General features: G+C 33.6%; 2 protein-coding genes across 3 annotated transcripts in view; both read left to right on the top strand.

Moving 5' to 3' along the window:
• LOC125051072 (tyrosine-protein kinase transmembrane receptor Ror-like) overlaps positions 1 to 5,437 on the top strand; it is a 38,303-nt gene extending 32,866 nt beyond the window's left edge. Inside the window, exons 5-8 of one of the 2 annotated variants that reach the window (XM_047651219.1) lie at positions 2,173 to 2,385; positions 3,114 to 3,270; positions 3,388 to 3,546; positions 3,725 to 5,437. In XM_047651219.1, coding sequence (XP_047507175.1) covers positions 2,173 to 2,385; positions 3,114 to 3,270; positions 3,388 to 3,546; positions 3,725 to 4,500 — 1,305 coding nt within the window. In that variant the 3' untranslated portion in view covers positions 4,501 to 5,437. Of the gene's footprint in view, positions 1 to 2,172; positions 2,386 to 3,059; positions 3,271 to 3,387; positions 3,547 to 3,724 lie in introns of both variants that reach the window. The other variant, XM_047651218.1, reaches the window with a different exon arrangement.
• Positions 5,438 to 12,043: 6,606 nt separating this feature from the next.
• Positions 12,044 to 25,688, top strand: part of LOC125050976 (dedicator of cytokinesis protein 9) — a 47,442-nt gene continuing 33,797 nt past the window's right edge. Inside the window, exons 1-17 of the mRNA XM_047651084.1 lie at positions 12,044 to 12,325; positions 12,776 to 12,895; positions 12,975 to 13,147; positions 14,149 to 14,443; positions 14,900 to 15,071; positions 15,694 to 15,901; positions 16,779 to 17,082; positions 19,251 to 19,468; positions 19,913 to 20,103; positions 20,564 to 20,808; positions 21,146 to 21,345; positions 21,709 to 21,829; positions 22,355 to 22,618; positions 22,906 to 23,022; positions 23,537 to 23,719; positions 24,519 to 24,656; positions 25,386 to 25,581. Of these exons, the coding sequence (XP_047507040.1) occupies positions 12,278 to 12,325; positions 12,776 to 12,895; positions 12,975 to 13,147; positions 14,149 to 14,443; positions 14,900 to 15,071; positions 15,694 to 15,901; positions 16,779 to 17,082; positions 19,251 to 19,468; positions 19,913 to 20,103; positions 20,564 to 20,808; positions 21,146 to 21,345; positions 21,709 to 21,829; positions 22,355 to 22,618; positions 22,906 to 23,022; positions 23,537 to 23,719; positions 24,519 to 24,656; positions 25,386 to 25,581 (3,193 nt within the window). The 5' untranslated portion in view covers positions 12,044 to 12,277. The remainder of the gene's footprint in view (positions 12,326 to 12,775; positions 12,896 to 12,974; positions 13,148 to 14,148; positions 14,444 to 14,899; positions 15,072 to 15,693; positions 15,902 to 16,778; positions 17,083 to 19,250; positions 19,469 to 19,912; positions 20,104 to 20,563; positions 20,809 to 21,145; positions 21,346 to 21,708; positions 21,830 to 22,354; positions 22,619 to 22,905; positions 23,023 to 23,536; positions 23,720 to 24,518; positions 24,657 to 25,385; positions 25,582 to 25,688) is intronic.

Here is a 25,688-nt window from a genome sequence, read left to right as displayed (position 1 = left end):
TTTTTTCCATCCATTAATTAAATAAATCGAGGTATCATTATTTTACTCGGAAATGTAATATAACTTTGATACTTAAAAGAAAGTGATACGATATACTTTTGTTGATAACTCTTTAACTTTGCGTATTTTTACTTATGAAAAGCATTTCTTACTTTATTGTAAGTACTTACCCTAGTTCTACCCTATAATTTATTTTTAAAGCAAAAACTTGGTGATTAAAATAAGTGTAGAAGAGATTCTTGTCAGTTCTTCTCGCTCTACGCCCTTGATTTGGGCACTGGTAGTAAATGTAAATTTAGATCTTCCTTTTTTTAACATTGACGTTCATTAATAAATATATATTGATTTGAATTAAGTTTTGTATTGTTTGTATTTTATTGTATGTGCATTGTCAGTGTTCTTCGTAATAGTAGTCTATTAGAACAAAGTCATGAAAAACGTAATAGTGTTCTACGTATATTGAGTATCTACGTATTCGTACAGATTATTAGACTGCTACAGTTTTTGGTTAAGCGCGTTATAATTTTTTTTAAAACCATTTTAAATAATTACCGATAATACACAAATTTAGAGTTGTTTAATTAAAAAATATATATATGTTTCAGAAGTTTTATTTCGTTGCACTAGTCTAGTATTTGGTCAAAAAGATTACTCTAAGTGCTATTCTGATAATCACGACCGAGACTAACTACGAGATCAAGTCAACGTCACAATATAGGTATTTGTTAAAGTTACTTTTGTTACATTAACATAAAAAAAGTGACAACCTCAAGAAAATGTCCAAAGCTAAAGACATATATCGTATATACAACGGTGTCATTGATACTTAGATATTCAGAATTAGCATCACAATTGACCTCTTTGAAAAATCGGCGGATGCTTCATCGGGATGTTGCTATTAATAAAATAAAACTCTTTATTCCTACACAACATTGTTGCCCCTATACAAACGATCATTGGAACCGCCCAAAATTTGTGGGACCATTCAATAGTTTGATTACCCTCAGTCTTCGTCTTCAAACGATTTAATTTAAATTAAAATTAAAAAAAAGGTCAATCACTAAACTAAATATATTTTTAGTTAATAGTAATTTAAACATAATAAAAAATATTGAACGCTTTAAGCGTTTGCGATGGTAATACAATTAAAACTCTACAAAGTGTAGCTCGTTTTTTTGTGGTTTCTAATAAATATTCATACATTTGTGACGTCAGCGGTCAGACAGATTATCGTTATTGGCGCCAAAATAGAGACATAGACAATAGCCTAAAATAATTTTCGTTAAAATTAATATGCATAAAGGGTTGTAGTGCTACTGGATAAGTCTTTTCATTAGTCAAGTAAGAAATCAGTCTTATGCTTGACATGTCTGACTTAGAGCTAAGCGATTTTTAAGGTAGTTTTTGCCACCCACCACCACTATGTAGAAACTTACCAAGTATTTCGAAACCACTTTGACTTAGGGTACTTCAAGAAAAGAGCGTACCAATTCTTAAAAGGCCGGCAACACATTCGCGAACCCTGTGGCAATGAGAGTGTCCATGGGCGGCGGACTTATCACTTACCCCCACTTCCATAAATAAAAAGAAAGTGTTACTCCCGTATGTCAAAAACGTATTGACATGAATCTTACTCTAAGACAAGGTAGTTTCCTCGCGATATCACCACCTAAGAGGAAATATTTATTATCCACAAACAAATTCATTGCCCTAGCCGGGCCTTCCACCTGCACTCCGGGTTATATTCAATATTAATGTAACGCTTCACCACAGTTAACATTGTCTACCCTTATAAGACCGACATTTTTATGCGTCTCCACGCTTACCCATAAATCAGTGGCACCTTTTTAGGTCTGGGCCTCAGATTTCTGTATCTGTTTCATGATCATTTGTTAATATAAGAGGCAAGTGATCAGCCTCCTGTACCTGACCCACGCCATCGACCGGGTCTAAGACAAGCCGGTTTGTTCACGATGTTTTCCTTCACCGTTCCAGCGAATGTTAAATGCGCACATAGAAAGAAAATCCATTGGTGCACAGCCGTGCATCGAACCTACGACCTCAGGGATGAGAGTCGCACGCTGAAGTCACTAGGCCAACACGCATACCCATACTTTTCCTAACATAGCTGATTATAAAAATTAAGCTCATAAACTCTATACTTTATTTCAGGGTGCGAAGTCCTTAGTAAGCAGTGAAGTTCTTACTGAAACAACGGGCACCGACCCATCATTCATCGGAGCCAACGTTCATGAAAACCCAACTGCACCGATTATCATGACGGTGGTCGCAGGCTGTGTCTCCTTATTGGTCATAGTAGCAATAATTAGTGTAATTATCTACCTCAGAAAGCGAATCTGTGATGTCGACAGAAAAGTCAAACCGGTAAGGGGCTTCGCTTCATAACTAACATTGCCAAATCATGTCATTTAACTATTATCGTATTATATCCATGAAAAGCTTGTAATTTCCCCTTTCCAAAGGCTCTACCAGTTCAGAGTTATTCATTAACGTAAGTCAATCATAAAAATATATTGAAGGAAAGAAAAACCCATACAAGTACAGAATCTAAAAAAAGCATTCTTTAAACAATCGTTATTGGGTCTTAAATTACTACTGATTTAACCAGGGTACATCGCGTTTAGTTATCACAATTTATAGTATGTGCATGTGCATGCGCATGGTGCGGGTGACCGTTGCTTAATTTTTCGTTTAACTATTAGTATTTCAGCTGTACCACATTCGTAATATATTAAATCATTAATAACTGTAGTAACTTAACGCAGCCAGAATGTGCTAGTCTGTCTACAAATAAAATCAAATTGAAAGAAAAATTAAGCACCAAGTGTACTTAGATACCAACGGTAAAGCGTGAGTTGAATTTAATATTTCATTTTTATTCGATAATATTTCAAATGTTTATGTTTAAGTCACATTAGTAAAAATTACAACTGACTAAACGTTTCAAAAGCAAGCTTTCATGGATATTATATGTGAATGGAACAAAACACAATCATTCGTTGACCTTGCTTTGCCAATGTCTGCCATTATCTTTGTAGCGTGTACGACCTGGCGAGCCTCTGCTTGCTGAACGGTATATAACGAACCCGCAGTACGGCGTCTGCGGTGCTGGGGCGTTGGTGGTTCCTGGTTCGCCTGCCCCTCATCACGGCGGCGATGCCACAGAACCTGAGGTTAAACTCCTCGATCGCAGTGCTCTGACCTTCCTGGAAGAAGTCGGGGAAGGATGTTTTGGAAAAGTTCATAAAGGTAAGATAGACCAACTTAATGTCAACCAAATTGATATCAACTATCTATAAAAATGTATTTATTCTCTATATTACTCTAGCACACAGAATATTATTAAAAATATGTTAAATTTTCTAGGTGTTCTTCGTGTCGACCATGGTGAACAAGTTGTGGCAATCAAAGTACTGAAAGAGAGCGCTGGCCGAAGTGCCGAAGAAGACTTCGTCAGAGAGGTGTCAATTATGTCCGCATTCCGACATCCAAACATTTTAAGTCTGGTTGGAGTAGTTTACAGAGGTAAACTACATTTAAAATTACTTCAAATTCCTATACCTAGCATGGTTGATTATACAAAAACATTAAACAATTAATAATTACTTATTTAAAACTTTCTTGCACCAATAACAAAAACTAAATACCATTTTATTTTGTGAGAAAACTCTTCCAGTGGGCTAATAATATAACAATATTACAGATGACATCAATGCTAGTCCGTGGATGGTCTTCGAATACATGGAATGGGGTGATTTAGCTGGTGTACTACGAGGATCTCGAGGCGGTGGAAGAGCTGGACCTACCTTATTAGAACCGGCGCTACTACACATCGCTCTTCAGGTAGCAAGAGGCATGCAGTATCTTGCTTCTAAGCGTTTCGTCCACCGCGACCTTGCCGCTAGGAATTGTTTAGTTGGAGCAAACTTATCGGTAAAAATAGCAGACTTTGGGATGTCCCGTGACGTGTACACCTGTGACTATTACAAAATGGGCGGAGAACGACCCATGCCAGTGCGATGGATGTCCCCTGAGAGTATTGTTTACGCTCGATTTACGCACGAATCTGATGTTTGGTCATACGGAGTTGTCCTATGGGAAATCTACAGCCGCGGTAAACAACCTTACTACGGCTGCAATAATGACGATGCAACGAAACGAATCACAAACGGTATCTTACTGGTCCCACCTGAGGACTGCCCGCAATTCGCCTGTAGATTAATGAGAGAATGTTGGGCAACGGATCCTAGAAGTAGGATTGGCTTTGACGAGATTTGTAGGAAACTCGAAGTAGCGGCTGCGGCCAATGGAAGTACTCAAATAAGACTGCCCCGACCACCGCCGCCACCGCAAGATTCTACAGGGTATTTAATTCCAACAAATCCACCGTGTAATGCAGACTATATGAAGCCACTACCGGACCTGGATCCGGATTCAGAGTTCAGCGAAGATGAGGACATTGATGATGACTACACTTGACGTCAAGCCCCGGCCCCAGTGTCTCAATACGTGCCGCGAGCTTCGCCCTTGGCTGCAAAATCCAAAGCGTTTACATTCCCGTCTCAAATGAGTATGGAATTATTTGAATGTTAAACTTTGTATCTGTGTGTTGGTAACTGTAAGACGACGTCGTGAAATACTCAATTATGTTAGTTACATACATGTTATATTATTGTTGTACAAATAGCTTTACATTCATGTACAATATTTGGGTACATATTTACTTAAATCATAATATAGATGTAAATGTGCCATACATTGACCAAAAATTTATACTATCGTAATTACTATTAAAGTATTTTGTCTGTCTACGTTATCTGACGTATAGTTAAATACCAGATTATGATGAATTTAAAAAAATATATTTCGTACGATTAAAAGTCATTAATAAAATTAAGATAATTACTTTTTAAGTGTTATAGTAAATATAATTGATTAAGGGACGTGCATAATAAAAACCAAAAGAAAAATTCAATTAATTTGTTATGACTACAATTTTATAATATAGCTGGGCCAGGGTACAGCATATCTTTCTGTTTGATACAATAAAATCAACAAACAAATCTTATTTTAGTGAATATGTCTCGTAAATCTTTTAAAGTCTGACAACGTATGTCAATTGTCATTATAGATGTTCGTGAGCGTCGATATTGAAGAAATTAATTTATAAACTATGGTTTTCGAATGACTAAAAAGAATGTAAGTACAATACACTTAAATAGATCCTATAAATTCAAAATCATCAAACTAAATAATTATTATTTATAAAATTGTTGTAAATTGTAAATATTATATACCTAATAAATAATAAAGTCTACTGTAGAAAAAGATATTAAATGATTACAATGTATACCTACCATATTTTGCCTGTTAATTATTTTTGGATGTTCATAATAAAGATGTCAAAAGAAATATACGTACGTTGTTTCATTACTAAGTATAATTTTAGGCTAAACATCATTTCATTATTCAGTCTCAAAGTCGGTATACTAGCACATTTCATATTGCAAACTTACAACTTACAACTTCCAACTTTAGTTCCACAAATAAAAGGCTAAAGACCGCAAATTCTGCTTGGCAGGTCTCCTCTCGAAAAGCACAAGTATGAATGTTTATTGTCTATAGTTCTGACGAAAAAGTGAGTATGTATCTAAGTTTGGTCTTATTATACTTTTCACAACTGTAATAAATATTACAGACCAGATTAAATAAAAGCGGAAAATACCAAATATGAACATTATTTAATGTAACATTTAAATATATAAACGACCATAAAATAATATTTATCTAGGTGCGCCTTCGATATTTTCTATTTAAATAAGTACGGTATAGTTTGTAATTTTGAACAGGCGCATTTTTGGAGTTATTTTTATTTTTCGCAAAAAATTAATAACAGGCGTCAAAAGAAAGTTTGGATTTAGTGCTAGTGCTTTAATTGTGCATAGATCTTCATTACACCGCATTTCTGCACCCCTACCAAATTCAATTGGTGCAAGAATTAAAGCCCCAAGATGCGAATTAGAGATCTTAATTATGATAAATAGGGTCTTTGAAAAAAAAATTGGTTATCATTTAAAAATTCTAAAATTGAGATCTGCAGTAATAATTATGTAATGAATATACATAATTACTTGATCATATTTAAGTTAACAATAACTTAAGTCTTTTAATTTTTTGTTAAAAAGCTGATTTTTATCGAGTTATTAACATAACAGTGTAGCTGCATTCAAAATTCAAATAGCTGGTAACCTACCTACTGTCCGAATTTGGTCACCATTTTAGATTTATATTTCCACTGACCTCCCCTTAAGGATGGTAAATGAAATTTCTGCCTGGAATTAATAAAAAGTTGAATCATAAATGCTAAACTGATTGGACTATTTAGGCTTATTAAGTATATTTAGACTCCATCATATGTTAGCTTACAAGTAATATAGAAACTATAAACTTTAGTTAGCTTGTAGCTAGGAAGTGAAAGAATTTTTCAGGAATTATAAAGATAAAGCATTACATAGGTAAAACTCCTATAAGAGTGAGTTGAGCCTAAGGAGTTACGACACGATATGAATGTAATCCTAGTGAAATAGAAACCTAATAATGCTACACTAAAAGACACGACGAATTAAAAACTTCTTATGGTTTTAAGTTATAACACTCTACATTTTAAAGAATTAATCCAGTGAATTAATTATCTATGTAAACAAACAACCTAATCATCAGGATTCTGGCGGGAACCTTGAAAAAGCGCGGTTGTCTTTAAACTTTAATTTTAATTTTTTTCTATAAATAGTGATTTTTTTATAGTTAAAGTGATTTTAAATATTGCTATTAGCTGCTGAAAAGCACAATAGCAATGGAGGTAAACGAGGGGGGCGGGTCTCACCCGCCCGCCTCAATAAAACGGCCAAGGCCTACGGATGAAGGAGGAGGCGTAGGCGCTGGACGATCGGACTGCGGCGATGAGCGAGATGCGTATCTGCCCTATTACAAACCGAACTATAAAAGACTTTATCCAGAAAACTCAACCAACACAGACTTTAAAGTGTATGTGGAATCCACAAACGACGATAGATTGGGCAACAAGAGCCCTATATATTTAAATCATATTTTCGCAATGGACATAAAAGGTGTGACGGGCATTCAGAGGGTGAATGCCAATAAAATAGCAGTATTATTCAAGCAGTATAATACGGCAAATAATTTTATTAACAATACCACTTTTCTGACAAAATATGAAATGAAGGCGTTCATACCGGCAGCGCAAATTGAAAAAACCGGCATAATTAGATTTGTTCCAGCGAACATCTCTAACAAAGAACTATATACTAGACTTTCTTCGATATATGAAATAGTGGCAATAAGAAGGTTTACAAAGAAGGTAGGACAAGAGCGCATTGCATTGCAAACTGTAAGCATCACTTTCTTATCTAATGTACTGCCTAATAATGTACAATACGATCTATTCTCGTACAGAGTTTTCGAATACATTCCACCTTTACTACAGTGCTATAATTGTTTTAAATTTAATCATTCAGCTAAGATTTGTAATGGGAAACAAAGATGTAGTATTTGCGGAGGTGAACACTTGTATAAGCAATGTGATAAACCAACTGAGATCAGCTGCATAAATTGCAGTGGGCCTCATCTTGCGATTTCTAGATTATGTCCTATCAAAATAAAGAAGATTAGTGAAAAGAAAAGCAACATTTCTTATGCAAGTGTTGCCTTAACAAAACAAGTTACCACCAATGAAACAGATTTCCCTCCACTCCCTCCACCAAAACCACAACTTGTAAATAGTAATGTTATTGTAAATAAGTCGGATGTAAATAAAGTTAAAATAGTCCCTTCTAAGGACCTTAAAAATCTAATAATTTCCAACAACGATGTGCTTATGGCCCTAGTGCAGACGTTGGTGGAATTAGCCAATAAAGATGACAGTACACCCACGAATATGAAAACTATAAAAGATGCATTATTAAAAAATTTAACATAATGGATTGTGTAGGGCCTAGTTCTACACAATCCAAGCTACGTATTGTTCAGTTTAATATTCAAAGTGCAAATAGTAAAAAACCTTTATTAATTCAATTTTTAAAACAACAAAATATTGATATTTGCCTTCTAAATGAGACATGGTTTAAAGATAATAATTTTAAAATACCAGGATATAATATTTACAACAAAAATTCAAACAATGCACATAATGGAGTTGCAATACTAATAAAACCATACCTTAAGTATAATATATTAAATACTAGATTTTATGAAGATATACAAACAGTTGGTGTATCTGTATCAACTGGACATAGTAGTTTAACAATTCTCTGTATATACTGTCCACCTTCAAGTGGGCGTATACGATTTAATAGACTCCGTTACATTATTAATGATTTACCAAAGCCCATATTTATGAGTGGTGACTTTAATGCTCATCATATTGCATTTGGTTGTCAGTCAACCAAAAGTAGAGGTCAGGAGTTATTTAATTTAATTGATGACTTAGATTTGTGTATTTTAAATGATGGTAGACCTACAACCTTAAATCGCCCTAGACAAACTGCTTCTGCCATTGATGTAAGCTTCATTAGTGGCAGCCTCGCACCACTATGTGAATGGTCTGTACATGATGATACAATGGGAAGTTACCATTATCCAACAATAACAGAGATTTCATTAGATATAGATAAATATCATCTCAATTCCCCTGTAGATAGGTTTATATATAAAAGAGCTGACTGGGAAACATACACAGATCTTTCAAAAACAATGTTTAATGATTTGATACTTCAATCACATGATCCTATTTCAACATATAATAATTTCTGTTCTCATTTAGATACTCTTAAAGAAATGTCAATTCCAAAGCTCACTAAAACAAATACTTTCATAAGCAGACCACCATCTCCTTGGTGGAATTGTATATGTGAACAAAGTGTTATTGCTTCATATAATGCGCTAAAACTATATAGAAAAGAACCTACTATTGAAAATTATATTAATTACAAAAGAAAAGATGCCCAGAAAAAGAGAACAATTTCAGAACAGAAAAAAATTGGATGGAATAACTTATGTAACACCTTTAATAGAAATACTCACATAAGTAAAATTTGGAATTTATTAAAAATGTTCAAAGGCATAAGACCTAAGAATAAATCATATACAGATGTGTTTGTATCTCCACTCTTGGATAAATTATCAGATAATAGCAACTTAATTGAAGTAGATCAACTGAACATTGTTTTTGAAATCAACAATGATAACCCAAATTCAAAATTTTTACTGGATCCATTTTCATGGTCTGAATTTTTAACAAGTTTGCACTCTAGACGAAATACAACTCCTGGCTTAGATGATTATCCTTACATTGTAATTAAAAACTTAGATGTTTCTGCCCAAAAGTTGTTTCTTAACATCCTCAATTTGCTTTGGAGTAATAAATGTATTCCACAGTCATGGAAAACACAATGTGTTGTCCCAATACTTAAGCCCGACAAATGTCCTGAGTTTGCTAGTTCTTATAGACCAATTTCCTTGTCATCCTGTCTTGGTAAAATATTCGAAAATATGGTGAAAGTCCGTCTCGATTGGTATGTTGAATCTAAGTGTTTCATTCCACCTATACAATTTGGCTTCCGTAGAGGGCGTAGTAGTGCAGACAGTTTCACCTCTTTAATCTCTGACCTGAAAAATGCAAAACATAGAAAATTAAACACAGTTTGCGTATTCCTAGACGTTCAAAGTGCTTTTGACAGTGTTGATCCTGGTATACTAGTTCAAATCATGTCTAGGTTGGGTGTGCCCGGGCACTTATGTAAGTGGATTTTTAATTTTTTGAACAACAGAACAATCTATGCTAGGCATAACAATATTCTATATGGACCCAAATGTGCCTCGAGAGGTACAATGCAGGGTGCCACACTATCTCCATTACTGTACAATATATACACAAGTGAAATTTGTAAATATGTAAATAATAGGAATGTAAATATTTTACAATTTGCTGATGACATTGTATTATACAGTAGTAATTACAACTTAGAGATTGCAATAGATAATATGAACAAATCCTTATTTCAACTATTACAATATTATAATTATCGTTTACATTTAAAAATTAACCCATCTAAAAGTAGTGTTATGTTTTTTGGCAATGAAGCCTCAAATTCAAATATTATTTACAATAATGAAATTATAAATAGAGTCACTTCAAAGAAATTTTTAGGAATAATACTAGACCCAAAACTAACTTTTGAAGAACATATTAAATATATATCCAAAAATGCTCACAGAGGACTAAATGTTATCAGATCACTGTGTGGTGTAACATGGGGTGCAGACCCTAAAATATTGTCAATATTGTATAAAAGTATTGTTAGAAGTCACTTAGATTATAGCTCACTCGCTTATATGAATAGTTCTCATGTAAATAAATTAGACATATTGCAGAATAAGGCTTTAAGAATAATATCTGGTGCTATTTGCTCAACTCCCATAAGGGCCATGGAAGTTGAGACAAAAGTGATGCCTTTGATTTTGAGGCGAATCTTACTGGCTGAAAGATACTGTCTCAAATTAATAGCATCAAACAACACTCAAGTAATAAACAAAATTGTACCTTATATAGATAGATCCCCAAGAAGACCATTAACAACAGCACAAGGTCTAATATGTGGTAATTCTCCAACAATGTCCGATATATTTCTGGAAATAGACAATAGTTTTTCTAAAATTAGAAAACAGTGTCCATGGCCATGTTACTCTTTCTCTTATCAGTGTATTTCACATCCAATTAATGTAGTCCATCAGACAATAAACAATAATTCGGAAATGCTTCAATTTTTGGAGGAAAATACAATGTACTATGTTATCTACACTGATGGGAGCAAAGCAAGTGATTATGTACATGCTGCTCTATATGATCCACAAGCAAAATTTTCTTCAAGTTTTATTCTGCATGAACCCTGCTCTATATTTACGGCAGAGGCATATGCAGTGTATCAGGCATTAATGCGTATTCGCGAAATCAATAATATTAAATATTTTTTAATAATTTCTGATTCCTTGAGTTTGATAACAGCTTTAACTACCCTTACAGTTAAATTCAAGTCTAATTATATCCTTTACTTCATTAAACAAATAATTCAACAATATCACAATAACAATATTCAAATTTTCTTTCTATGGGTACCTTCCCACAAAGGTATCTCTGGCAATGAAATGGCTGATAAAACTGCATATGAAGGAGTTAATGCTGTTGACGTTAGAAATACAATGAATGTTCCTATGTCCGATTACTTGCAATGTATTGACCAGAATATTCAAAATTTGTGGTTAGAAATGTGGAAGAAAGATCAAGATACGAAAGGAAAATGGTATGGAAGCATACAAGTAGACTTACCTGCAAGACCTTGGTATCATCGTATGCCAGATGTTCCTCGAGACTTTATTACTATCATAAATAGACTGCGTTTTGGTCATAATACTGCACCGTCACACCTTGCTCGACTCGGCATTATTGCGAATAAAACATGTTCACATTGTAATTCAAGTGATGGAACTGTGGAACACATTATCTTCGATTGTCAAAAATTTTTGATCGACAGACTAGTGTTGGCCAGTGAACTTAGTGATGTTGAAAATAAGTGTGATTTATTGTCCCGCCCGCCGCCTTTAAAACAATTGTTACAAGACGAACTTACTTATAAGCACATCTACAATTACATAAAAAATACAATAAAAACAATTTAATGGAATATGCTCATAGGCGTAACATTACGTCTATGAAAATTAAGAGTTGACCTAAAGGTTGTAAATGCCAGGTCATAAAATCCCAAAAAAAAAAAAAAAAAAAAAAACCTAATCATCAATGTCACTATCGTTAGGCATCACTATTTAAAAAAAAAAATAACACTATCAATGTCATTTTCGTTAGGCGTCACAATAACACTATCAAATATCATGTTTGAGTTTGACAGTCTCATAAGTCATAAGTCATAACTCTCAATTGACAATTCTCATTGATCTTGCGGCTTTTGTACATAGCTGCTGTCTGTATGTACAAACTACAGATTTTTTATTTGAATTTCTTGTTTGCAGTGGTATCTAAATTTTATTCATCAGCGTACTCGTTTAGACTTCCACAACCGTTAATAATGTTCCTAATTAGTGTGAATGTAAATAATGAAACTGGAGATTATACTTAGCGTTTTTACTCGTAATTTGAGTAAGTGTACCAGCCGGATTTCTAGTGAAAATGCCTCCAGTAAATTCAAAAGGGAAAAAGAACGGCACCGAATATGGGGTAAATATTTATATTTTATGTTATTAAGCGTTGCCTTTCTAAGTCATTTTTGTCATTCAGTATAAATTTGATTCAGCATTATATATAAGTCTGGTAGGTGTATAAAAAACAGTTTTAACAGGCCAACAATCAAATATTTAAAAACAGTTTTCATCCTATATGGTAAAGTCAATCATCCTAATATTACTTGTGGCCAAAAAATTTGTATGACCTTATTAAGTGTATTGTTTATTTGAAAAAAATATATACACTATTTAAACATCTTTTAAAAGAATTAGTCAAAGTAGCATAAAATTGTTTGTAATAACAGGCTCAATGTTCATAATATTTACATAACAGTAGTGCATTGTCTTGCAACAAGGTTAAGTAGTAGTTTGGCTTCATTATTCATAATCTTTACTTCTTATACAAAACGCAGATCAAATGTCAATAACACATCCTACATTTCAGAATATTATAACAACCAAATGCACAGTTTTGGATTTTGAACAGTACATACAAGAGAACAAAACGCTATTACTGAATGATCCATTACGGGATATACTTTTGTATCCATCAGATGATGTTTCTGTAAGTTAAACAATACTATTAAATAATTGCTTAATTTTCAAACAAATTTGAAATTGTAATAATGTAATTGATTCTTTAGAGTGTAGTTCTCCCTCGGAGATGGAGAACAGTGACAACAGCTGTTCCTGATGTGAGAACATCTGCAACATGCCCTCTTCTTACTAGACAAGCTCTCCTTAGCTATGCATCTAGTTGGAACCTTGTTCATTACAAATATAGTAATTACTCAGGCTCTTATCATAATTTGCCACGGTAAGGTACTTTCCTGTTTGCTATAAATTATAACAAGCTCATAGTTTACCTCAACTATTAGTACGCACAACGGACCAACCTCGAGTCTAATTGCGGAGAAAGGAGTCCTTCTACCCTTACCTCAACTATTAATTTGAACTTAGGCAAAGAACTTTATCATATATAATTTATAATAAAAAGATACCTCCATTACAATTAATAATAATTATATTATTCTTAAAGCAAAAAAGGAACAAAGACAAGCATGATGATTGTCTGCAGTGCCTGAGATGACTGTAAATAAATTGATGCACTACCATTAACTCTGAATTAGAAATATTATGCCAGGAACACTTGTTTATCCAAAGGAAACTTTAAATTAAAGACTGAATATTTTCTACTATTTATCAAGAGAAAATATTCATAAGGTTCAACACAAGTTTGCTATTTCAAGATCAACAATTTAACTAACAGAAAAGTACCATAATTAATACTAATTGAATTGGAATGGTATCATAAAGCGAATGTGTTGAAAAATAGCTTTACCTATTAGCAAACTAATTAGAGTTGAAGTCATGGTCAGATCCAAAGCTGCAGATAAAGAGAGAAGGTTATTGCCAGATATGAATGCATTTTTGCATATAACCTTGATTTTATTTATAAATACTGGTTCATGCTTTTTTATTTATATAAAAACTAAATCTTAATTTATAGTCTCACAAAATAACAACTAATTATATGTTGTAGAATATGTTACAAATTTATCATTAGCTGGCCATCCTTGCCCTATCTAAAGAGTTTACTTATTATGTCTAAACAATGAATTATTTGTCTAAATTTATTTCCTTATATTTTAGGAACGGTCTGTTTCTTAAATTAAATTAAGTTATTTTTTATTGTTACGTTATCAAGTTTTCCTTGATATAAATTTTATAGTCATATAAATACCTATTATAATTACTACTCTAATCATTTTTATTATTAGAAAAAAGAATCTTTAAGAGTTGCTAAATATTTTTCAGGCCCTTTGACACAAAGTTGCCGATTGAAATTTATGATCTCGATACTGAAATAGAAAATGAACATGAAGCTCAAAACAAAGTGGATGTTGGAACAAAAGAGGGATACCTTTACAAAGGACCAGAGATTGGCTCAGAAAGAATGTTTAGCAATCTTGCTTCAAAATCTTTTAAGAAACGATATTGCTCAATGGTTAAAGAGGCTGACGGTACATATATACTCGAAGTATATAAGGATGAAAAGAAAACAGATACAAAGCTCACAATTGTCATGGATTTTTGTTCAGAAGTAATTAGGGTATGTTTTAGAAGTTTTCATATATATAGTAATTAATTTTCTGCATGCTAGATTTAATTTAATTAATGCAGGCCAGTTTAAAATACATGTTACTTGAGGTTTTATTTTATAAGATTTGCTCGCGATGTTTTTCAATCCATTAGTGCACCTCAGAGTTGCACGCTTATCAACATGACAACAATGCACTATCACTGCTCCTATTATACATTACACTTATCCCAACAATTTATAAATACATATTAAAGTCGAATTTACCAAAAAATTTACTATTCATCTTTACTCTTTCAGACATAGGCTGCCATTACCAATAGAAAACTTGTAAAAACCTAATGTAAAAAATATGCATTATTCTAAAGTACATTATAGTTTAATAAAATGCTAGCAAACCGATTTTTAGCATTGGTTGCAATTTGTTCATTAATTAGCTAGATTTATTTATTCTAAATTTTATTTCAGAATACAAAACGCGGTAGATTTTGTTTTGAATTGCGTATGTCTGGGAACAAAGGATACACATTCGCAGCTGAAAATGAGGAAGAAATTAAGGAATGGATTAATTGTTTCACTTCAGCGCTCAAAAAGAACCAAGATCAGGGAAATCATCAAAATGACGAGATTTTAGATAAAGGTATAGTTTGTCCTTCCTGTTCATTGTGTTTCTGTTGGTTATACAATTAATGTTTTTAGAGATTAATATAACTTCAGTGGATTTAGCCGAAGGCATTTATCTTAGTACTTGCTTAAACCAAAGATAGACAACTTGTTGTCTGTAGATATAATATAAACTTTTTTTTATTTTGCTACAAATGAAAAGAAAATAATATTATGCATTTAAACCGTAATTCATTTCGTTCATAGAACTATTTAATGTAGTCTAAGATTTTTTTAAGTTCCTAGCGTTTATTTACCATATTTCTTAACTAATTAAGAAAATTTAATTTTATCTTATTTAAAAAAAATATAATATTGACAAAAAAACTAATAAGTACATTTTCCTACTATAAAATACTTTAAACTGTAATATTTTAAATTATAAAACCGTCCCAACATTTCACGTGCTTAACCTGATAACTGACATAATAACAGCATAAAGAAAAGGTTGAAGACTCCGAAAGACTACCAAATTATTTAAAAAAAAAATAGTATTGATACAAAGATTTTTAAAGCTGTATGAAATTTATAGGCACACGTTTAGGAGTCCAATATATCGGGGTTACATCTAATTTAATGCTCAACTTTCCTATTCTCAGATGCGGACATATCCTTAACAGGCGAGCCCCCGCCTCCCATATACGGTACATTGAAGGGCCTAGAACACAGTATGAATCCACTACTAATGCGATATTCACGGGAAACTGACCTCTCAATAGCGGCCGCGAGGAACGAATGTCGCTCGAACATATTCAACTTGCCATACAAGAGATCGCCTTCACCCGAACCACAATTGGAACCATTCAAGTGAGATAAGGGTTTATGTTAGCTTATTCAGATAATTACATTGTCCTTGTATTTTTATTTATGATAAGAGCAACTAAGTTTGTAATTAATGCGTAATTAGTTTAATTCTACGAGCTTTATTGAACGCGGTTAGTAAGTAGTCGGCTATCTGAGATACCATTGTTTCGACATTCGTTCAAGTACGAATCTTGTTCTGTCCTTGTCATAATTCCTTACGTTAACCAGAAATGTTTATGATACAAAGTTTCATAAAGCAGTATTGGCCTAGGATTCAGCGTACAACTCCCAACCCTGAGGTCGTAGGTTCGGTTACTGCTATACACCAATGAACTTTCTGTCTACGTTCGCATTTAATACGGTGTACTGTGACGGAAAACATCGTGATGAAACCGGCATGTCTCAAATCCAAAAATCAACAACGTGACTCACCTTCCTGCCTATGAAAAAAAAAGAATGTTATCTGAGGCCAAGGCTCATATAGGGTTTTGGCGGAGCTGGATTCTTACTTTATTATTAATGTTTCAATTTGGAAAGTTCAGAAGACTGCACAATTTTTAAAAGCAATGCAGTAAAGTATTTTATTGGGTGCGCTATCACCGCAGCGCTATATCAGGATATACGTATATTCTCTCCTTTTATCAAATTATGTTTAACACTATGAAAAGAGATAGTGGTGTAAAGAACTGATAAGTGCAAGTTATTTATAAAAGCCAAAATTAAAAACCCCATTAATTCTTCCTTGAACAAACGAGCGTATAAGAACGTACGAACGAACGTATAACGTAAATGTATAAATAAAGACCCCCTACTGGTCCTCTTTATTTATACTTTACCAACGTCCAATCAAATGTCTAAAATACTGTTATTGTATTTCCAGAGAACATTTCGGTCAAAGAATATTACTGAAGTGCGAGAGTCTGAAATTCAGATTACAAGCACCCATAGATGGTGACAAAGAGTTGTTATGCCAAGTCGAACCTTATTTTACTCACTTAGCAATATACGATGCACGTAGCGGAAGAAAAGTGACGGAGAACTTTCATTTTGATCTCAATCACGCGGCTGTTAAAGATCTTATAAAGGAAAATGAGTGTACCAAGTCATTAGTCGAGAACTTTAAGTATGATGTCAAGGTGGATGTTAAACAAATACCGGAGGAGTGGTTTAATTCAAAGAAACAGGTATGTGGGTTCAAAGAAACAGTTTTCCATGTTATTTGTCTAGTGTATACAGTCAAACCTGGGTAAGTGAGAACTGGATAAGTGAGAGTAATAGCCGGGACCCGTCATTTTAAGCTACCAAAACATCTATTAGCGAGAAACAGAAACCTCTGTAAGAGAGAGTCGTTTTTCCCTCATGCACCCATTGATATACAAAAAACCCAAGATGCACAGTCTCGAATAAAAGTGACGCTCGAAAGTGTCCCGAAACACTATTTCTGTCCCTTTCTATAACAGTATGTCTATAACAGTATATGTTACAAGCATATATTATTGCAAAATCAACCTTACGCGGATTGCTTAAAGTTGTTATTACAACGCAGTGTATACGTACTTTAAGCAATAAAATTTTACGACCGACCGTGGTCGGTAGGACAAGGTATTGAGTTGAGTCGAACATGACTTTTTTATTTACAACTATTTAACATAATTTTAAATTTATCCGACTTTTCGGGTGCTTTACAGCGTGCGTGGTCACGGTGACTGAAGACAAAAGGTGTTGGATGTTAAATAGTTGTAAATGTATAATAATACATAACTTTAATCCGGTTAAAAAGTTTTTTCTTTAATTAAAAAAAAAAATTAAATTGTCTACCTCCTGACCTACACTTTATATAGCGTAAATATATTTGTCAAAAAGTACACACAAAAAATTTCAAAAGTACTTACATAAATTTATTTATAAAAAAAAAACACAAATAAATAACATCGACTCCACTTATTAGACACGAGACTATTTGAAATGAGCGCACAATTTAGAATGTTGCGCTCATTTCTTGAGGACGTTTTTTTGACGTTGAGTGTGCATCTTGGGTTTTTTGTATATCAATGCATGCACCTCCGTAAGTGAGACTGCTACTTATCTTTACCTCTATAAGCGACAGTCGGGCTTTATTTATTTATATTATTGTACACAACAAATGACAAAACAAATTACAAATTTAACATCTGCTATTTTATGACTCATTCTTAACTTTCGTGGAACTTCCTACCATTGTTTTTGTAGTGTTTTCTCGTCAATATTACCTACATATTCCATTTTGTGGAACAAAATAACGTTGTTATTTTATCGCATTCTTTTCGACTGGACACGTGTGCCTGTGTACCGTCCTGTTTGTCATGAAATTTGCTAGAAAAGCATGGTACTTAGTCAGTGACATTACTGTCAAAAACTGCTTCAAGAAAGCTGGGTTTTGGAAAAGTACAGATGAGCAAGACCTGCCAGAAGAAAATGATGTTGAAGCTGGACCTAGCAAACAGGAATGGACTAAGCTTGTGTCTCACGAATCCAATATGTTAATGCCGAGCTTCGAAGATTTCGTTCAAATTGATGACGACGTAACTACCCCTGGAGAACAAACCGACGACGATATCGTTAAGAATTGTGTGAACACCTGTATTGCTGGAAATGACAGTGAAGACGAGGCACTGATTCCGGAAACAAAAATAAAGATCATTCCAACGAAGCTAGCTTTAAATGCGTTGGAGACAGTCCATCAGTACTTTGAATACACGGCGGTTGTTGGTCAAGCAATATTCGACAAAATTTATGAGTTAGAGAAACACATTCAAAATACAAAAACAGAAACCCAAACGAAATTGACGGATTTTTATAAATGTAAATAAGTATACACACTATTAAAAATATATATGTAGGTACATAATATGTTTATCATATTACATATTTACTACATTCATACTTGCTGCGTACCTCTATAAGAGAGAAACGCTATCCATGTACCTGTATTAGCGAGAAACTCGGGTTAGTGAGAAACCTCTATAAGCGAGAATAAAATTGTGGTCCCTTGAAATCTCGCTTATCCAGGTTTGACTGTATTTAGTATTGTCTTTTATTGACATAACTTTCACACATTTGATAATAAAACAATTTTTTACCGGATTTAAGTTATGTATTTACAATTATTTTTATAATTTTAAATTTAACCGACTTTTCGCGTGCTTCACAGCGTGCGTGGTCACGGTGAAATAGTGTATATTTATAAAAGCATTAAAAAAAACTTTTTTTAATGCTAGTTAAAATAAAGATCTTCGACATGAAAAATATTCTTGTTATAGCTCTATGGTCGTTAGGACGCTGCTTTAATATAATATTCATTTGTAATTTTCAGGTCATGTTATCAGTGAACAACCCACACCCGGATTTATTTTTGGTTGTGAGGATCGATAAGATTCTTCAAGGTCACGTAAGTCAAGTGCTGGAGCCCTACCAAAAAGCCACAAAAGACCCTCGATTAGGCCTCAAAGTCCACAAAAATGTGCAGGCCTATGCAAATCGTGTCGGAAATTATAGAATGCCTTTTGCTTGGGCAGCAAAACCTTTGTTCAGGTATTTTTTTTTTAATATCTTTATCTTAAAAAAAATCTTATCTTATTTACTTATAAAAATCTGTTTATATTTATGCTTTTATAAAGTATTTATAAAAAAAAATATACGTAGAATCGAAAAGATTTTCATCACGTTAATGTTTCACCTTTAGATTTTTTGGTGTCAGTTTAAAACTTCCCTCCACGGTACACAACACTACAATAAAACACCGGAATTAAAATATATCTTGGCCTTAGAATAATTCATTATTAATAACAAAAATTATACTTGTTTTTCTAATTTAGTGGGTGTAGCGTAAAGCTCAATTAACTTTTTAACATATTTAAATAAAACCTCTTAAATTTTTATTCATAATTGATAAAAATTACCCCAGTTATCATTTGATAATCCCAGTTATCATTTATTAATCCCATGTACAACAAATTAGCCAATAATTTTTTACAGATTATATAGTAACGATTTGGATACAACGCCAGAATTCCCAGCGATATATCGACAGGAGCCAAACAAAATGTCCGATGATGACTTATTGAAAATTCTGCAAGACTTTAGAAAACCAGAAAAATTGGCTAAATTGAATGCGATACCTGGGTGGCTCTCTATTAGTATCCTACCGTGTATAGAACAAGTACCAAGTATGTACTGCATACAACAAATTATTTTCAAAGAAAAGTAGAATTTACACTCAGCTAATTTAATTGTAAAAACTACTGTAATGTTGGTACTAGAAATGTTTCCAATTTGGAACAATTTTACACAGAGTCTTAATATCTATATCAAATAAAAGCTAATTTGTAACAATTTCGACTAATATTTTGTGATAATATAGTAATACTCTGTGCAAGTGCAAGGGGGTCATGACCTTGACACCCCCTAGATCTGCTCATATTGAATAGTGTGAGGGAAGTAAAAATATTGTGGATTAAATTCCTTAACTCTTTAATCTAACCTCTTAAGTTTTAAGCTCTCTTAACTAGTGTTTAATTTGTTCTTTAACGCTGAAACCAAAATTATAGTATGGGGCGGTTTAAGTATTACGTAAGCAGATTTACTGAAATTTATATAATTTTTGATGCTATTATATACTATTTATAGATTGTATGACGAGTTCCTATGCTGCACTAAAGCCGTTTCCATTGCCACCAATATCGCCATTAACCTTGGAGCTTTCTACATACAATTTTGAGCCTGAACAACCGTATGCAGCATACATTCATCACCTATACGTCCGACCGTTAGCCCTCAATTTTGAATCTCAGAAAGTCTTCGTGCGAGCGCGGAATATTTCCTGCACAATCGAAGTGAAGGACAGCGATACGGGCGATGTTAAAGCGTTACAGGTAATATTTTTTTTTGTAAATAAAATGTGTTTTTCATTTGATAAATATTTTTTATTAATTAAAAATTTTTCTAGTGATAGGATCATATGCAAATTTGTCTTACTACCACTGTCTAGATATATTTTTTTTATCAGCATTTTGTCTATTTTTGAGTTCCTAAAAAAAGTATAAGTAATAAATCTTCTTCAAATACTAATGTTTGTATCACAATTAATGTGCTTGAATTCTCGAATAGTTAAGTGAAAGTGTCACTTTTTATAGCGTAACAGACTCAAAGATAAATTATTAAACACTAATAAATATACTATAATTAGCAGAAGTTATTATACATTTTTAGATAATTCACGGACGTATAGGTATGACAGACCAGTATAAGTGTGCAGTGTTACATCATAACGCAAACCCGAGCTGGTGCGATGAGGCCAAGATTCGACTCCCGACTACATTAACCACCCAACATCACTTGCTCTTCACGTTTCACCATATATCTTGCGATATTGCTAAGAAAAATGATACCAATGTGGAAACTTGTATTGGGTAAGATAATCAATTTTTGTGTTTGCATTTTGCAAGATCGTTCTGCGCCTACCGACCCCAAATAATTTTACTGTCGGGAATGGTACTCTGAAACCCCGGAGTAGACTTCAAACACAGAGGCGATGTACAGTAATAAAAAAAATACTTACAAATCTGTAGAATATTTTTTGCGGATTTTAATTCATTTCTATATACGTACTGTACTTCTATAGCCGTGTGTGTGTGCTCGTGTACGTTAAAAAACCATCGTATTTTTATAGAATTTTTGTCTTTTCTGTCTCTTTTTATCACAATATTATAGTAAGAGATGGGATAAAGTGGTTTGTCTAATTTCAACAAGTTCTTATTAAACTTTTATTTCAGTTATGCCTGGGTGCCGTTGCTTAAAAACGACAAATTTATTGACGAATTTGTGAACTTGCCAATTGCAACACACTTGCCATCTGGATATTTATCTATTCATCCATTGGGACTCGGAAAAGGGGTATGTGATATGAAATATTATCGTTTCGATTAATTTTTTATTAACACAGCTATCGCAAAAAAGAAATTCTTTTTTACACGCTTTATATTAGCTTCACCTGTATGTATGTATGTATGTATGTAACCGACTCCTTCGGACTCGATTTTGACCCACTTTTAACGGACAGATTTAATTCAAACTTTGCGCACCTGTCAAAAATCGATGACAATGCAATAATCCGAAAAAAAAATGAAAAAAATAAAAAAAATTTAACTAAAAAATAAATGATAGTTTAAAAAACTAAAAAACACGCTTTTAAAGCACATGAAACTAAAAAGTGAAAAATAATTGGCGCTCTGTGCCATATTTTTCGTCTATCGAGCAACCTACGCTTTTTCACAATAAAACCAGTATTTTTTGTTCATTACCATTTTCAGCCTAAATTAGGAATTATTTTTCACTTTTTAGTTTGATGTGCTTTAAAAGCGTGTTTTTTAGTTTTTTTAAACTATTATTTATTTCTATATATACCTTATACCTTTCCAGAACTCAGGCCCCGAAGTGGTATGGGTTGAAGGTGAGAAGCAGCTCTTCCGTTGCCAACTTGTCCTCGACTCCACTGTGGAGACCAGAGACCCTCATTTACATACTCTATTCAGCTCTATAGAGAGATTGATAAATACATCTCCCCCCTCTAGTCCCATTTCACCTCATGACGTCACAAATGCTTTAAAAGCCGCACACGGGATACAATTAAGCTCTCTCGTAGCCTTCTTGCCGACTATATTAAATCAACTGTTTGAACTTATGGTAAGTCCAGAAGCTAATTCTATTATAAAATAACATGGTTGCTTGCTTTTAGACTTGGTGGATTCATGTACAAACAACTAATAGGCTCTTTTTTTGCGAATTTTTTTTTAAAGAGTTTACAACAAAAATATTAGTTACAGTTAGTGTAATAAAATATATATATATTACTGGTATTTTCAATTTTTAAATGACATTTGTGAAGACGCAATAAATATGATATTTATTTTTGATAAAATAATGTCTTCACAACACTTAGCCATTTTAATGAATGAATGATTTTTTTTTAGACAGTTGAAAAGGGTTATTCACGCGATATGGGCTATCAAATTGTAAAGCTAATGATACAATTTGTTCATATGATCCACGAATATGGACGTAAAGATTTACTGGACAGTTATATAAAGGTGTGTATTTTATTCTGTTTTCATCGTAGCATAAACAAAAATAAAAAGAGACGAAAGCGTAAAAGAGTGCAGTTAGTCTATGTTTATGAATAAAGGCCTGTTCAGACCTAAGCGGTATTCGCTACCGTCTGCGGCAGAGAAAACCCAGTGAGTATGCGGTAATATTACTGTTCACACGAAAATATCGCTCAGGTCGCTCTAGCCGCGGTACTTGATACTAAATACCTGAGAGAAACCCGCGCGGTATGTACCTCTACCCACAGTGGCAGCGAATATCGCTCAGGTTTGAATAGGCCTTTAAGAGACTATTTTTTTTCCCTAACACTTGTGAAAATCTCAATCCTTGAGTTTATTCGAACCTTAAAACATCCGTACACTTTGTTTTATTTATAGGATTAAAAGTATATCCAATAAGTTTGTCTTACGCCCTCCAAACTAAATTTCTAAATAATTATGTTCATGTTTCGAACGCAGGTGATTGAAATTTCTGGTACTTAACTTATTTATTTTTCAGTATGTCTTCAACTGCGTGGAACTAAAGTTGCATACAGTTTTAACTGCCCCATTACACATGTTCGTTGATCCCACGCAGCAGGACTTTCTGCTAGGACACAAATTCATGCAATATTCAAGCTTTTTCTTCGATGCTATTGTGAAGAGTATGGTGCAGTATTTGATCAATACTGGAAGGATAAAGGTATTAATTATTTTTTAGAAAAGTTCAATTAGAAATATTTTTATGTAATTATTTGCTTCATAGCTTAGGTTGAATCACTGATTTTGCATATCAAATATTTGTATTAAATTAATATGTTAGAAAATCTTAGGCTCTACCTTGAAACGCCTATGTTCTATAGAGCCCATTCAGGAATTGCAGATAATAAGAGTATGGAGCAGTTGGCCTAGTAGCTTGAGCGTGCGACTCTCATCGCATAGGTTCGATCCCGGTTGTACACCAATGGACTTTCTATGAGCGCATTTAATCCTCACTCGTACGGTTAAGCAAAACCTCGTGAGGAAATCAGCCTTAGCATGTCTCAAATAACTTATGCAATTATAATTATGTTTTTATTTATGCAGTATTTTTTTCTTTTGTATTAATTCAATCTACCACTCTACCAGACTCAGCGCTTACGCTACGTCACCGATTTCGTCAGCGAGATGTGAATACGCAGTATGCGTTCTGTCCCGCTCTAATGCGTATTGGCCGCACCTATATTACGTCATCGTGTGTTAGGTTATTTTCGTTTCGGAATTTCTTGATTTGGTCGCCGCGCTCAAAGCCCTCGATAAAATCTATGCTTAAAAATCTAACAAGTCAACAGATTTGTATGCTGATGCTGTAAACGATTTTTAAGTTTTGTTTTTCCTGAACGTGTCTACACTTGCTGTAAGTTTGCGGTGCCTGCCTATTATTCATCTATTCCAGGACTTGTTTTGTTTCATCTGGTTTTTGAGGGAAATTGCATGATACTAACAGACGTTTTTACGTGTAGATGTCTCGCCACGAGCGTTTTCACTCGGAATTATTGGAGAATATTGATAGACTGGTCAGTACCGTGGAGCCGTCATACATATTGCAACAACCGATGCAAACACATATATTCAACAAAAATTTGGCTTTATTCCTCAAGGTAAGCTTGTAAAATTTGTCTAATAATTCCTCTTGAACCAGAATCAATATACCTTAATTCTTGTTAAGTTAGTCGCTGATTAAAGAAGTCGAGTAGGTAGTTTAAAAGTATTTTAAAATTATATAAGGTTTGTATTTAGTATATTATAATTGTATAAGGTTTTTTTACTATAAATTTTCTTAATCCCCCCGACGTTTGTGGTGCGGGACCTTATTTTGCTAAAAAAAAATCCAGAGGACTGGCAAAGTCACTACTCCAATAATATTCCAAGTAAATATTACAATTCCTATTTCGATATATGTATTCATAGGCGAGTGGGAGCCCGCCGTCTCGGAAGTCGCCAACGTTTTTTTTATGGCTCTGGCACGGTTTGTGCATTAGCCAGCGTCAAGTATAAGATTTTTATAATTCGTGCTTTTTGCCTTAGAAATTCGACCAAGTCCTCCAAGTACGGTTTAGGCACTCGCCCGGTACCGCACAACCCTCCCAAAGGCCGAGAACAAATTTAAATTAAATTAAAACTTCCCCTCGAACCGGGAATCGAACCCGGTACCCCTTACCTAGCTGCCGCTTAATAAGACCGCTAGGTTATGAGGCCCCCAAAAAGTTGAATACGTTTTTGTTGCAAACGTATTTTACAATTCTAGAAGGTATACTATGGTATATTTATGTATAATTAATAAGTATTATTAATATATTGGTCATCAACGAATCACCGTTCTGTTTCAGTCATGTCTCTCATTAATGGATCGCGGTTTCGTGTTCCGTCAAATCAAAAAGTACCTAGAGAAGTTCAAGAGTTGCGATCCAAAAGCGTTGTTCGACTTCAAGTTCACATTTTTGCAAACAATTTGTTCTCACGAACACTACGTACCGTTCAACTTGCCTCTGCTCGCTAACAAAATTACCAAGGATTCTGATGAAGGTTAGTTATTATTAGGTTAAATCTCTACCGCTGATAGATAGGTACAATTAATTGGAAACCAGACGGGACTCACACTTGGCCTACTATGTACAGAAAGTCTTCAGGAG

This window comes from Pieris napi, chromosome 7, assembly GCF_905475465.1.
Source record: "Pieris napi chromosome 7, ilPieNapi1.2, whole genome shotgun sequence".
In the NCBI taxonomy this organism is placed as follows: domain Eukaryota; kingdom Metazoa; phylum Arthropoda; class Insecta; order Lepidoptera; family Pieridae; genus Pieris; species Pieris napi.
The sequence above is the reverse complement of the archived record's forward strand: the minus strand, read 5'-3'. Positions and strand labels throughout refer to the sequence as shown.